General features: G+C 35.4%; 1 protein-coding gene across 5 annotated transcripts in view; it reads left to right on the forward strand.

The window, feature by feature from the left end:
• Positions 1-15,397, forward strand: part of Grik1 (glutamate ionotropic receptor kainate type subunit 1) — a 378,892-nt gene extending 363,495 nt beyond the window's left edge. For 2 of the 5 annotated variants that reach the window (XM_063252527.1, XM_063252528.1), the window contains one exon: positions 14,944-15,397. In XM_063252527.1, coding sequence (XP_063108597.1) covers positions 14,944-15,099 — 156 coding nt within the window. In that variant the 3' untranslated portion in view covers positions 15,100-15,397. Of the gene's footprint in view, positions 1-414; positions 14,653-14,943 lie in introns of all 5 variants that reach the window. The other 3 variants (XR_010048588.1, XM_063252525.1, XM_063252526.1) reach the window with 3 other exon arrangements.
• Positions 15,398-16,219: the final 822 nt, after the last annotated feature.

Raw genomic sequence — 16,219 nt, forward strand, 5'->3', positions numbered from 1 at the left:
AATTATGTAGCTGGTTCTGATGAAATCTGATTCTAAATTCATTTCTTGTAAGTGAAAGTTTTCCTTATACACCCAAACCTGGGGATGATTTATTGTAACTGATCTCTTCTTGAGACTCTCCCCGAGAATTGCAGTCATTGCTCAAATACTAAGCATCCTTTTCCTGGACCACACTATACAAAAATGCCTTTCACTATAAGAGAAATGGACTGACATGCTTTAACTTTCAATTTGCTCTTGAGGTGTCTTGTGTTATGCAACTAATTTGAAAAATAAAAGCTTGTATATATTATGCTTTAATGTGCTTCTCATAATGGCCAGCTTCATTTTATTTAAATTTTCATTTAAACATTCATTCTTGCTTTTGATTTATTCATTTTTCAATATTTTTTTCTCATTTCTTTTGCATGCAAGGCTTTTTGTTTCTTTTATGGACTGCAATGTAAGCAAAGCCATCCAACCAACTCCACTTCTGGAACTACTTTATCTACGGACTTAGAATGTGGCAAATTAATTCGAGAGGAAAAAGGGATTCGGACACAGTCTTCAGTTCATACTGTATAATCAGTTTTTCTTTTTTATGAAAAGAAAAAAAGATGTGCCCAGTAGAAATTGTTTCTATTTGGTGTTGCTATGTCTGTATCTAGTAAGCCTACATAACCATAAATCCCTATCCCTTGATGCTAGCAAAACTCATGTGACTACTCTAGACATGGAATTCAATGCACTGGAAAGACATACACACTATACATTGCTGCAGGGTTGTATTAAGAGTGTCTAGACTCATACATGTGTATATGGGAATCTAGTCTGTCTAAAGTAGTTTTTTATTCTGTTTTCTTGCATTAAAATAAGTGACTCTTTCCTCATGAAAAAAAGAGAATCAGATCTTCCAACAGTCCAAAGCATAAAAACGAAATGCTAATTCTATGCACTACTTTTCCTCTTTATGACCCTTTCCCCACTGCTCTCCTTCTCTCTGTCCCATACGCTCCTTAGATTCACAAACTTCAAACTTCCTGAAGCCATTACACATTCAATAAGTTCACATAACTCCATAACAATGTTAATTTTTAATTCAAATTGATTCCACTATTTAAAATGTATTATTTACACAAAGACTCAAAGGCGCCTTTCATTTTAAAGATTCAAAAGCCATGATCCAGAGAATCATGCACTTGAATCTCTGACATCAATGCAGAAGAGGATTACCTACATTGAACATCACTCATAGAAACACAACACATTCAAGAATGATTCCTGAGCAAAAATGAGTAACATCAAGTTCTCAAACAGTATTTACTCAACACATTCAAGAATGATTCCTGAGCAAAAATGAGTAACATCAAGTTCTCAAACAGTATTTACTTATAGAATGTAGTAATCTTCCAGAAGTTATAAAGAACTAATATTTTTTCAGGCTATATATTATTTCTTTGAAAAGGCCTAAGCTGTGAACTAACTCATAGCATCTTGCATTTACTGACCACTCACCCTCACGCTTGGCCCTGATGAACATCTTTCCAAGAAATGTTATTCCATCCCTTCCCACTTGCCTAGGAGGATCGAGTGGTTGCTTTGGAAGCAATCTTTTCTGGGCATTGCCACACACCCTCATCTCTGTAGCTCTATCACCATTGCTAATTCATTCCAACGAATGGAGTGTGTTGGAGAGAAGGGCAAGGAGAAAATAAACACAGGAAAGAATGGTTGAATGTATTCGCTGCAGATTCCTATAAATTTATGTTCCACCTGCATTCAAAGTACTGTAAGTAATCCCCACACTAACCCAACTTGGTTACACAGAAAATCAATCGCATACTTCACTTGCTGTGACAGGGAATGTCTGCTGGTCCCTCTGGGCTTGTTTCCCCTACACAGAGAGTAGGTAAATTGAAGATGCCTTTTACCTTCCCTCAATATGCCATCAATTGGTCTTCTTGACACATCAAGTGATCCCCTAAAATACATTCCTCAGAAGTAGGGATTTGCCATCTATGCACTCAGGTTGCATTGTTTTCTTCTTGTTTAGTTTTAAATGGATTCCAATTTTTAAGCACAAATCTTTCCAACCAACCAATATTCCTTCAATACAGCAAGTTCAGAAAAGTTGATTCTTGCCCTGATTGTTTCTCAGTCTCGTCTTCTTCTTGAAATAAATATACTCTTAAGACAGTATCTATAAATTATACTACTATTTATTTGCCATCATTGAAGTAGAAGTCACCTACTTTTTCTTTCAAGTGAGACTTCAAATTTTTTTTTGTTTTGGGCTAAATATTACATTTTGTTTCATATTTTATTACTTCAGTTATATAGAAACCCTACAGTACCTCAGCTCATTTTTCTAAAACTATCTAATAGACAAAAATGTTAACAACAACTTCAGAGGTAATCGATGAAGTATAAAAACTCAGGTTTAAAATTACTAACAAAATTGTCTTTCTACAGAGATCATCATTTAAATGTTTAGAGATTTAGGTAAATGATCCCTGTAAAAATAATATCTGTGTACTACATTAAATTATATACTAACTAATTCTTACATTTAATACGATTTTATAGTTTTCAAGATATTTTCACACACAGCATTAAAGTTGATCTTTTCAGCAATTTTAACTCAACTTTACCAACAGAGAAACATCATGCCTAGGGTCAGAGGGAATTTTATAAACTAGCCAAACTTAGGTTTACCCATAAAATGACTGTAGCTAAACTGATCAATTTCTCAGTCTCAGTTCTCTAACATATAATTTCTGAAAAATAAGAGCGTCATTGCTAAGACATAAGGTTGTCTAGGAAATTTTTTTCAAAATAATTCTATTGCTAAGTCTTTCTCAAGTAAAATTTTCCTGATTAAATATAACAACATCACACTGAATATTCTTTTACTGCATATCTTGCTGTGTTTAATTTGTTGTAAGGATCAAGAATTTCCAACAAGGTGGGAAACTATTCAGCATTTCCCATACCTCTATTAGATCAGAATTTTGTTTTCCCCCAGAGCTTCTTGACACACCAGTGTTCCACAGACAACCCCTAGAGAGCAGTGGGGCTATGATGTGAACCTCACTCCATGATAATGTACCAAATATAATGCACTGCATGGGGCCCATTGTAGCCATGCAGTAAGCAATCATGTACTATTTGAAGTAAATTTTTCACTTCTCTGAGCTTCAATGTCCTCAAATGAAGAAGGTACAAAATTAAATGGAATCATTTGCCAGAGAAAAATGAAGCCATTGGTAAAGGACTTGTTAATAAAGATTGGTTAACAAATGTAAGTTGGTCCCTACTAGAGAAAGTAAGTACTTCTCTCTGGTCGCATAGTGGCAGGAAAAATTTACTAAGCATCATAATACAGAGTCAGATTTCAAAAACAGATTTACTAATGTAGAGATTCAAATTCTGCCTCTAAGACTAACTTTTCCTGCACAAGCATTACAAATCAATGACAAGGTAACTTTACCCAAAAGAAAACTCAGATTAGCAACACGTTAGGATCTATAGTGAAAGTCTGAGATTTCATCCTTAGGCTTTGTGATTTAATTAGTCTGGAGGTAGAGGAGGACACTAGCTATTCCAATATCCATTTGATTCTAAAGGGCAATTAGGTCGAGAATCAATAAGCACACATTCATGTATATAATTGAAACTTAATAACTCATCCATACTTCTTTATTCTAAAGGTAAACTTATTAATTCCACATATAATTTCACATGTAGTGTTCAATATTCAATGGACTTTTTACATGAAAAACTGAAAGAAACTGTATACATTTATTACAGGTATTACACAATAATTAACTGATAATCTCCCATTTAATTTCAAAACAGTGAAATTGTCAAAGAGATTATTTGTCAAAACTGTCATACAGATAGTTCATTGCTTTCTTTTATTTACACTTCATACTTTTCTTTTTCTCCTTTCATTCTAAAATTATGGTTATGATGTAAATGATGGCCAAGAGAAGACTACACACCCTTACGAGGTTCACTGCATTTTAAGTGAAATTTAGATCAAAAACTTAACTTTATTTTTATCTCAATTGGTGTAAATCAAAACCACCTGTGGAAATGATTCACAGTTCAGAGGATACACTGTCAGACATTCTTCTGCACTTTATCAAGCCTGAAAATAAATGCCTCAAATTACTTTATGAAGTATCTTGAATGAAACAATTTTTCAAAATTAAGTTCTACACAGGAATCTTCTTTAAAGCTATCTTCAATATTGGTGATTTTTAAATAACCTTTCTTTCAAGAATTTTCCCAACAATAATAAGTATACTTGATTTCCTTAAAAGCAGTTGATAAACATGAGTTTTTAATACAAGCTAGTTTGAACACAGCAGTTTTACTCAAACTAGTGGGTAATAAGCTTTAATTAAACAAGAGAAGTTTGTGGATTGTAGTTTGAGGAAGTAAGTTTAAGGTCGGCAGGACGATAAGGAGGTATTAAAAAATGGAACTAATATATTAATAGTAATGAATCACATTATGTTGTTTCCTAATAAGTCTATTCCTAGTCTCATCATCCCATAAAAGAAAGATAAGGTTTTATTTTGTTTTACACTAAATTTATAAATAAAAATATTTTAAAGTGTTTTCTTTTTCAGGAAAATCAAAACTACCTAAAAAAAAAAAAAAAAAAAAAACAAAAAAAACAAACAAAAAAAAAAAAACTATGGTACAAATATTACCATTAGGGAAATCAGCCAGCTCCTGTGATTATCAACCTATCCAAGGTTTATGTGCAAATACCTCCTTGCATTTGACTTGCATTGTGTCTGATTCCACATGAGCTATTTCTGACTAGACAGTACTACAAGGAGTCTCAATTAATTTCCAAGCACATGATTCTTCTACAAGTCTATTTCTCAGCAAGCATGAGCAGCCTTTGAAAGCAAAAGGAAAGCAAAGCATTTTTCTGCACTACTTTCTGCACATCTAACTGTGCCAAATGGCATTATTAATTAACTCTTACGGATAATGAAATATCTCACTTGATGCTGCAGATTTTACTTGCCTTTACAAACCATCTCATTATGCCTCTCAGAGCTATGGAATTTTAGGTCCAGATGCAGAAACATATTAAAATCATTTTCGCTTTCAAAATTCTCTCCATAGAGACTGGTATCATGAAAAATGAGTTTCTTTCTTAAATTTTCAAAAATTTTCTATTTGCAAACTAAGGGAACTCTCACAATAGCAAGTGAACAAAACAAACGCACTGTGTGGTTCCACACCTTGCAAACTCAAGTACAGCTAATGACTGAAACTACTCAGCAATGTGTATGCAAACAGAGAGACAGAAAACTGGGGGAGACTTGAATGACGAAGTAAAATTTCTGTGTTTCTCCTTAACAATTACATTTCTCCAATTTAGTTTGATTACAATTGTCTTTCTCCCATTCTTCCACTGAATGACATGTTCACAATTCAAATATTACAAAATTCAAAAACCTCAGCTTCTAAACACCAGACATCCCTGCTCATTTGGTCTTTACCAACCATATGAATTAAGAAACTACTGTCTACCCAAACTTAGCACATTTCAGATGGTTGTAAGTGTGTTCAGCTCCATTTCTTCTGTAGTTTGGCCAACTTAGCTTGCAAGCGATGTGCAGAAGCCTGTCTCTGTAATTATGTGAACACGATTGCATTTGCCTGGAAATCTAAACATTTACTATCAGAGAAGACAGAAATCACTGAACAGATTTAGAAATAATTTTTCAGTGTACAAGTTGATGCTGTCTTACAAACCAAACTTTGAAAAATGTGTACATTTCAATAGACAGGTGACTTGGAAATAAAAAGCTGAGAATTTACTTCCCAACAGTGCTGCTAAATTGTTACGTGTCATTGGTCAGGTCATTTTAATTCCCTTAGCCTCAGAGTCCTCATCCGCAGAATAACGAACTTGCCTGTGATATTCCTTTTCAACCACGATAGTCAAAAAAAGAAATCATAGAAAATAGGAAGGAAATAAAATTTTGGAAGTAGTAAAAGTAAAGTGTTTTGTTCATACATTTTTTCAATGCAGCTGAATGTCTCTCTTGAACATATTACATTTTTATTGCAATAAGAATTACTTTGCTCTGTTAGTACTTCGAGGTAGAAAGGCATATTCTGAATAGAGAGAAAAGAGTCCCAAACATCCAGCACAGCACCCAAGAGTGAAAAGGTTCTCATGCAATTGATCATGGGCAAATCATTACAGCAGTGATGGCTGAAGAAATGGAATTCTTCTCAATTCTGATGAGCCTACAGGCAAACATACAATGACACAGGAAGCTACTGAAGCCTGAGAATTGGTTATATCCTTGCAGGTCAGCAGAGGGTGGAAATAAGTGGAGCTGGAAGGCACAATTACTGAAAGTGGGACTTAAGCATTTTTGTTAAAAAGAAACAATGAAAAAGATAACATGCACTTGTTTTCTGTTGTCTTATCATTTCCCCTTTCCATTATTAAGTATCAGAGTTTTTGTATGAACTTTTCTCAAGTTATAGATGAGTCAAACTTTCAAATTTTGAATTCAAAGTTATCTTTGCAAATTTGTAGTATTGGCAAAACCATGGCTTCGAATTGAAAATTACAGATATTTTGTCGAACAAACCACCTGTTCTAATTCAAAAAGGTTCACTAATTATTAGGAGACAAAACTCAGAAGCTTAACACTGGCGAAACACAGATTATAATGTATTCCTATTTAATTTTCCTGCCCCAGACCAGTTTTGACCACTAGAGAAGAAAGGAGTTAAAGAGAAGCACAAAAAGCTTAGATACTACCTGAATCTCTAAGATGAGGTTCAGTCACATTCTTAAGCGCAGTCTAAATTTGAACAGACAGCAACATAGAAATTCCAGAAAAGTTCAAAGGGGATGGTGACTTAAAAAGATCACTGGGAGCTTCATGTGGCCCAGAAGAGGATAAGGTGTGCAGAAAAATTGTACATCAAACTGTCTCCTAAACAACAGAAAAACAATACCTCGATAGTGATCTTCTGGGAAGCTTCATGGGTCTCAACTCCAGAGAACGTGAGAGAAAATATCTAAAATCAACCCTTCCACCAGAAAGCCTTTTGAGCAAGTGTTCAGTGTACCAGAAGACTTTAGATTGGACAGAAAAGGCACAGAATACACAGAGCAGACAGGTAGCCTGGGATGGGACAGTAGCCCTCTCGGGAGTTACAGTAGAAGTAGACTGGTATCCATAATCCAGCAGGATGTCACACCAGTATAACTGAGAGGGACAGAAGGTAGCATGGAATAAATGTTCCAAGGTACTCCCCATGTCTCTCATAATCCTAGGTAATCTTTGCAATGAAGAGCAGGAGAAAGGAAGTACCTGCATTACCTGAGTCATTAACCAAAAGAAAATACTACAAACCTAATAATACTAATAATAAATAAAAGGTGTACCTCACTGACAAGATTCATTAGCTGATGAGGAAACTTAAGATGAACTCTTATTTTAAAACAACTGGTATACAAAATTGTTTCCATATTTGAGCATAACTTGAGAAAAATTCATACCCACGTCAGTGAATCTAAACCAGTAATGTAAAGACTCTATAAGAACTGCATGCCAGAACTAGCACTAAAAGAAACTGAAACTTACCTAAAAGTTAATATACTTTGAGGACACGGCCATCTCTTATAGGAGAAAGGGCATGCAAAAAGTCTCCCTTGGAAATGTATTTTTATGGTCTGAAATTGCCTCTGAGATGCTAAAATGACAGACCCTCTCTATGAGGTATGGGAAAGCCAATTGCTATGACTTTGCAGACAGAAAGCAAGGAGAAGCCAGAAAGCAGGAAATGAGCCACACTGGTCTCTGACAGTGACTTCAAACAAAAGAAAAGCACTTTGGGCTTTTGGATTGCTGTGATATAAACCAACATTTCTTGCACTCTAAGCAAGGAAAGCTACTTATCTGTGCATATAAGGTCCACCTGAAGCCCAGCCTCACTGCAGAAACCCCACTCTGCCTTCTGCTCATAAGGTTAAGTGGATCACTTTAAATCTTCTCTCTATATCCTTCACTGCTGCTGCATCTTTCTGGAGCACAGGAAAGTTTTAACTGTTCTCAAGTGTCCTTTGTTCTCAAGTCCTTCTCAAGTGTCTGATATCCTTCAGAAGATATCAGAGACCTAGAAGATTGCCTTGGGTTGGCCTGATGATCTGATCTCCCTTCTCTAGTGACTGCCTGTTCTAAGAGGCTAAGACAGACAGGTGGACACAGTCCTGGCACAGGTGCCACACCTACCTGGCTATTCATCTTATCTCATTCTCTTGGAGTTTGGTCCGGGCAGGCTCAAAATGGGAGGTGAATGACCTTTCTGAGCTATTCCTGGTATCTAGGTCAAGATTCTTCCACCAACTGGTTGAAATTTTCTCCTTGCAAACAAATACAAAAGAATTCTCTCTTCACACACCATCTTCAATGTACAGCATCTGCTTTTTCCTTATTTAACACACCTGACTTTTATTAACACATTCAGAGTGCAAAGTCCTGTTCAGATCCATAAAAGTCTATTTAAGGACTGTAAATTTAACTTTTTTTTTTTTTTTTTTGCTATTGCATCCCTACCCAAAGAACAATGCAAATAAAAGCTTATGCTACAACTTTTAAAATGGAAAAAAATGGAATTCAGAACTAGGGGGTAGGAAGCACACAGATTAATAGCAAAATGTGCTCTTTTCAAGGGTTTCTGTGAAATTGTCCCTAATGTTAGAGGAAAATGAGCTTACATATCTTTATCTACCAGATATGGATTGCATAACCCCTGGCAGTCAAGCCATGTGCAAAACTGCTTTTTGAAATTCTTTTAAAAATAGAGATCCATGTGGATCATGCATGCCACTCACAATATATTTATTTTAGAGGGATAATAAGTTTTCTAAGTGCAATCTTTAAATAAATGTAAGCCACAAAAGAAGACTTTTGTGTAGTGTATGTCATTAAATAGCTCTAGATTTATTTTTGTAGTTTAAGAACTCAGGTAAGAAAACAGGAACTCTACAGACTGAATTCTTACAAAGAGAAACACTTAAATATAACATCCAAGAAAGCAAAAATACTGGCAACAAGTTCCAGTGGGTGGGAGGAAAGGTGAAATAAGGAAGAAAAAAGGACAGAGGTAGTAGAACATGACCTTAAGGGTCTCGAGAATATGAGCTAGAGGCATTTACATGCTATAGCCAAAGATAGGAAAAAGTAGAGGAAGCCAGTTTATAGCCATAAAACACAGGGAAATGGGCTTAACCAGGAAGGTTTCTACAATCATAGGTAGGGATCAGGCACTGTGAGCACATTAGAAATTATGCTTTAGTGTCTAGATTTCCCCTACCACAAGACTTTCAGTATAGCCAGGAGGAGTCAGGTCCACCATTGTTTCTCAGGCTCAAACCAACATTACCATTGCTCTGGAGCCTTATTCAATAATCCACTCATAATGCAGTGGTCACTTTTTAGACGTTGTCTAATTCTCTTTTTCAAAATCCAAGGATTGGAGCATGAAAAATAGCCTGAAGATTCTGAATAAACTCAGAAAACATAAAATGAGAGCAAACAGTGCCTAAAGCCTCAATTCTAGAATGAGGAACTTCACACAAAGATGGTACATACATAACTACTCCAAGGACAAGCTTCCACCGACTTTTACTTAACTACTAGGAATGAAGAGAGGATGCCTGGAGCCTAAACTCTGCTCCCAGAGAATCAGTGACCCTGTAAGAAGCAAAGCCTTTGTGTATAGGTGACTAAACTTTCCAATCCCATAAGTTGGCAAATATACAAATAGGATTTCTGTTCCTGTGCCCTAAAACATTTCCTGATTATAAGCATAAAACTTGTTCAATTTTCCACAGGAAAAGAGCTATTTTCCTGCGTATTTAAAAAAAATGTTAAGGATGGGAATTCTTAGTCCTTCTTGATATAAAAAAAAATCCATTGAGACATTGATTCCATGGAACTGTAGCAATAATTTATCCAAGCCAAGAAACTGATAATCACAGGAGCCAAGCATACAGCTCTGTGACACAGTGCCTGCCTGGCGAGTGCAAGGTCCTGAGTTCAATTCTTAGTACCAAAAGAAAAAAAATCCCATTATTTCTCAGAAATTTGTTTGCTTGGCATTCCATATTTTACTGAAAATGTTTTTTACAGAAAGACTTCAAGTCATAGCTTGATTTTAAATCATAGGAGGTTCATACTTCAAGTGACAGGCTTTACATCTATAAAATGACAATAATGTCATACTGTAATTCTGTTCCATGTGAAATGTGAAAATTTATTAAATAATGTCATAGTATACTTCAAGTATCTTTGAATAAGTAGCCTAATAACCCAAAAGGAGAAAAGTATCCAAAATGTAAGATCTGTATTACATTATTGGCTCAGAGAGCTCTTAAAAATGATCTATTAAAAAAAGGCATAAACATCAAAGTAATTTTCCAAATTTCCATATACAAGTACCAGTGAATGAACAAATTGAATGTATAAATGTTGAATTTGCAGCAAAAAGTCAATCTGACATTCACAATCTGATGCAGGTTTGCAACTGATATGAAGCCAATCTCAGACACCCAGCTTTTAAATAACATACATCTAAATCAAACTGTAATGCAGAGTTTTTCCTATAACTTAAAAAATTATTCTCTTTCTTTGAACTATTTTTCTGAGGCAATGTGCTTTAGGAACAAAACAAAAAGAACTCTGTGAGTTTTTCCCACATGTTCCAGGACAGCATTTGCAAGAAGAATAAAGGCACAATAAAAAATGAGATATCTTACATTCAGGCTCATATTAGCACCAAAAAATCAATTATTGGAGCTAATTCAAGAAGGTACCATGAAGTCAGCAGTCATAAAGTGAAACACACCAAAGGGGAAGATCAAGGACACCAGTGAAGGAAGGAGAAGCTAAGGATACAGCTCGAGGGATGCCCAGGGAGTGAACACTCAGAAAAGACAAGTGATATTTGATAAAACTGAAGTGTGTACGCAGATTTTTTTCCTCTCAAATCAGGAGAGGTGTAGTTCTAGATTGCATTTCCCTTGCAAGTGGAATTTCTTTTCAGATTTATCGTCACAGCAATGCATTATAAATGGGTTCCCAAGCACACGGATTTATTTCTAAAGGAGAAAGAACTTTCATGTTTGAGCACCTGATCTTCATGCATCATGACACAGCTGCCACGATGTCACTGCCTAAACCGACACAGAAACATGCAATGGGCTGAACAAACAGCCTTAAAGGTACTGAGAAATTATATTCAAGTATGTAGGTGATCCTATTTATGCACAACATTAACATCAACAAAAGTATTGCTGAATGGACAGGGATAAATGAAAGAAGCATCAACCTTTTCAAAAAAAATAGTGAGAAAAAGAAAAAACAAGCAGGCAAATGCCATCGATTAAAGTATTTTCACCATGGTGATAAAATTTTTTAGAAAAAAGCTTATTTACAACGTGTCAACATTTGAACACACGTCATTCACACACATGCATGTGCACACACACACACACGCATACATGCACGCACATATTAACCCATTGGATTCTCATAGTAGTTCCATGGAAGGGGTCTTACTAATATCTTACGGATAAAGATACTGAATCAAAGAGAAAATAAACTCTACCCAGTTTAACACAGCTAAGCCCCATAACTGAAGTTTAAACAGAAGTATTCTAAGATGCCAGTGACCAATTCCAAAGTTTAATTAAGTCACATATAGATCCACTAAAAATGTGATTGTGCATTAGAGATAAATAGAAATCTTTAAGGTCCAAATTGTTGGGAGTATTTCCAGGCTTCAATAAACCAAAGGAAATCAGTAGGATATTCTGCTTTCAACAATAGTGCTTCTGGAGATAGCAGCTAGCTAAATGTGGCTATGTTTAATACTTCTTGATGAACTTAGAGTCTAGGAATTTAAGCTTATCATGTTAAAAAATAATGTTCTCACAATTCCGTTGGCGTGAGAAACCCAAAAACTCCAAGCCCAGAAATGTAAGCTCTAGAAAGCTGCTGTAATTTTGATTCTGATTCTGAAACTCAATCTTTGTGTTCTACATGGACCTTTATTTCTGAGATTATAAAACGCAAAATAATTAATAAATAGGGGTCCATCTCATACCCCCCTGTGAGATCCACTCCAGGCTGAGAGATGACCTTCATTTCAGATGACTGTTTCATTTCCTGTGGATACGAAAATGTGTGCTTTAGTTGAGCTCAGGCTGCCAGGGACCTTAAAGGTCATCTTTCCTTGTGACTACAACAAAAATTTGGAAGCAGAAAGGTCAGTCCCAGTATCTTGCCATTTTCTTTTTGACAGTTAGAGACAAAGTGAGAATCAAAAAGAAATCACTCTTTGCGGCCAAAGACAGAAATCAGGCCACCTATGAAGCTATATTTCTATTCATTCTCATATAAGAATCAAGAAATCACTAGGATATTTGAGCTTAATAAGAATAAAGATGCTAGTTGCACTTTAAGGCTGTCAAAATTTGGGGGAAGATTTTCTTTCCTTTTTAAAGAAAAACTTCACTGAAGCATATTTTCAGGATAAGATCTGTGATGATCGCTCTACCCAACATAGAAAAGGGATCTTCAGAAAGCAGTTTCTTCATTGCATTTCATATGCACTCAGGAGGTTCCTTTGGATGATTTCAATATAAATGAAATGAAATATCTGAGTTCAAATACATGAAAACTGAAATAAAATAGATAATTCCTACAATGTGTGTTTTATGGGAAATAATTTGCAAAAGGTATTTTTAATGACTAAAAAATTAAAACCAAGACATAGGTATTTCCAGTAAAAGTAATTGAATTGAATGCAAATGCAGGCTTTTTCTCTGAGGTAGATTACTTAATATCCCTAACAGTAAACGTCTCCATCTCTCATAACAATTTAATAACATTGTGTTACAAGGTTGCTGTGAGATTTTAGGTAATATGTGTTCGTAGGTCCCTTGGAGCTATTTCTTTTGTTTCATCCTTTCCTCTCATTTTAATTATCTTACTGAAACTAGAAATGTCCTGTATCAAAAAAAAAAAAAAAAACTCTACTGAAATAAACTTTTGAGCAAAGTTCACAACACTGTTTATCACAATAACACTATAAAACATATCATCGTAGTGACAGCAACACGTAGACTACATGGCATAATGCTAAAATAAATTCTATTTCATTTGCAATATACCTGCTGTACCACTAGGAAGTATAGTTCCTAGAAAACACTTCTGAATATTTTCTTTGTATGTGTGCCACTAAACCTTCTCAATGCACCAAAGCCACAATTTACCATTTGAAAGAAAGTTAACACGCATGACCTGAATTCTCAGCTTTGAGCACCACAGGAAAATGGAAATAAAATTCAAATCTTATAAACATATGCTTAAAAGAGACAAAAAGCGTTGTGCAAAGTAGTAGTTTGTCAAAAGATTATGTCCAGAATCTAAACTTATGCATTTGAATTTCAAATACAAACATTGAAAAACTACTAGTTAACCTACATCAAGTTCCTTTACACAAAATTGAATACAAATTTTCAAAACTGTATGATGCATATTGATACACAAAGACCACATTGTTTATAACTCTGCAAATATGGGGTCTCGGTTTCTTTGCTACATGACACAACCTAGAGAAACGGTCTTTTATCTGACTCTCTACCTTTTCCATCTTGTAAGCCAACACTAAAATAGTAATGTTTGCACTCCTATAATCTGTACTAAAGACTGCATTTTTGAAAGATTTCTTTTTATTGTAGTAAAAATTTATAACGTGAGATCTACCCTTTAGCAAATGACAAGTACATAATACAATACTGGCAGCTGTAGGCACAGTGCAGTGAGCAAGACCTCTGGATTTTGTTCATTTTGCATAATTGAAACTTTGTACCAAATGAACAGCCACTGCCCCCACTTCTCTCTCTCTCCTCAGTCCCTGTCTAGGGCTGATCCTTCTGTTTCAAGGAATCTGAGTATGGTAGGTGCTTCATGCCAACTTTGTTCTTCTGTTCTGTCTTATGTGATTAAAGGCTCCCTTAAAAGTAACCTCATCAAAAAACAAACCCATGGAAATCCTTAAAAGCAAAACTTTATGACTCAAGTATCTTATCTTGGATAGAAGAAATGACAGCAAAAGATGTTTTACTGAGCCATTTATATACTGTGCATGTGAATATCGTTCAATTGTAATGGAGATGTATATCTATGTATATAGATAGATATCATCTGCATATGTACAACATGGTATCATTATAGTTCCACTTTCTTTTGCATTATGCCATCGTTTTTGCTGTGCAGTTCTGTATCATGTCATTTTCCATTTCAATCACAGCTGCATCATTGCTGCTGCCAGAATCTCTGTTTTTTTGGAGAAAATATACAATTTAAAATTGTTTTTTTTTCTTTTTTTATTCAGAAAGGAAAGTCATCAAGACTTAGATTTTATTTTAGGAACAAAGTAAGGTTTCATGGGAGAAAAAAACAAAGCCTTGGTGTAGAGAAGGTTTGTTTCATTTTCTATAGCATTACTGAAGTGTCCGTATGCCTTGATAAACCTATCAATGTTTGGATCATCTCAGTGGGGGAAATGCCTTAATTTAACTCTGTTTTGGTCTCAGCAAAGGTAAGTTATCTATTTTGATAGTCTTGAATTTTCTCTTAACTGGGTAATTTTTTCCTGTTGTATTTGGGAATGAAACCATAAAGTTTGCCAGTTAACTTACTGCCTCAGTATCTTTGAATAGAAAAGGCGGGTGGCCAATGGGTGGAGGAGGAGGTGATGGGAACTGGCAGCTGTGACAGGGCTGCCTTAAGACCAGTATCTTGTGGTCATAAACTGTAGGCAAAATACAGGTCTGCACAGGCTGAAGATAGGTTCAGTTAAACTGATGCTCTGTTATTTCATGTTCCCTAGTGTCTGTCTTTCAATGCCATCATGGAAGAACTGGGGATCTCCCTCAAGAATCAAAAAAAATTAAAGAAAAAGTCAAGAACTAAGGGGAAATCTTCTTTCACAAGTATTCTTACTTGTCATCAGAGACGAACTCAGAGGAAAGAGACTGTGGCATGACCCAAGAAAATACCTGTTGGAACATTCCAGGATGAAAAAGGGCATGCACACTACCCATTTTGGAGGAAGAATTTCTGGTGAATGTGAGATGTATTTCCATATATCTATATCCTTAACTTCAGTTATGGATATAGATATAAGAAATGCAAAATTTTTTAAACTCATGGGTATTACTCGGGAAGTGGCATTAGTTCTTTTGAAATGAATTTGTATGCACAATTGTTTTGCATTTTCTCTTTTGCCTCAATAAATTGCTGTGTGTGCTTTCTAACTAACAATAAAAAAACAGGGTTTTTCATTGGTGGTTTTTTCTGGTTTTTTGTTTTGTTTTTCAGAATAAACCTGAGCTTTTGTTTCCTCACCGTGACTTTATTCACAGTATTTGGATGCCAAATACCATTGTCTGCTGAGTTCACTATTTTGAAGCCTCCATTACCTGTTAAAAAAGTCTTTGGGTCTTTGGGGGCTTAGTTTAAAAATCACTCCTTTTATTTTCTACATAAAATTTAATTATGCAGGATAAAATGAAACTATTTATCTTTATATTCTGTCACCTAACTTTACAAATAGATTACATGGTATTCAGTGTAGCAGTGACCTTACTATTAGGGGACACCAAAAGGAGGAAATGGATTCAAAACAATAAAGTGTTCACCCCGGTTGTGGCACCATCCTGGGTTCTGGAGATACCACGGTGATGAAGACAGACTTGGTCCGTGTCCTCACATCAAAAGAAGCAACCTATTAATGAAAACAGGATTGGAATTTCTTGGTAAAAGTCAGAAGCTGAAAGAACATGCAAAGGGGTTTGCCTGGAGCCAGGGTAAGAAGGCTTCCTACACAAATAACTAAATGAACATTTGTGGGATGATCAGGCACACTCAGGTGAAATGGAAATGTAAAACAGAGATAGCTAGCGAGGGTTCTAGGTTAAGAAGGAAGCACTGTGCTCATGGGCACTGAAATAAGAGATAATAGGGCACAATATTAGAGGGCAAAGGAATTTGTCACAGCTAAAATGGAAAACACAAAGAAGCACAGTGGGCCTGTGGAACAGCAAGAGTCACACATAAATTGTGGCCACAGAACTTTGAGGTTCAATTCAAATGAACAAAGAGTC

This window comes from Cavia porcellus, unplaced genomic scaffold (assembly GCF_034190915.1).
Source record: "Cavia porcellus strain 051 isolate PalLab524CR breed Dunkin Hartley unplaced genomic scaffold, mCavPor4.1 scaffold_7, whole genome shotgun sequence".
NCBI classification, from domain to species: Eukaryota; Metazoa; Chordata; class Mammalia; order Rodentia; family Caviidae; genus Cavia; species Cavia porcellus.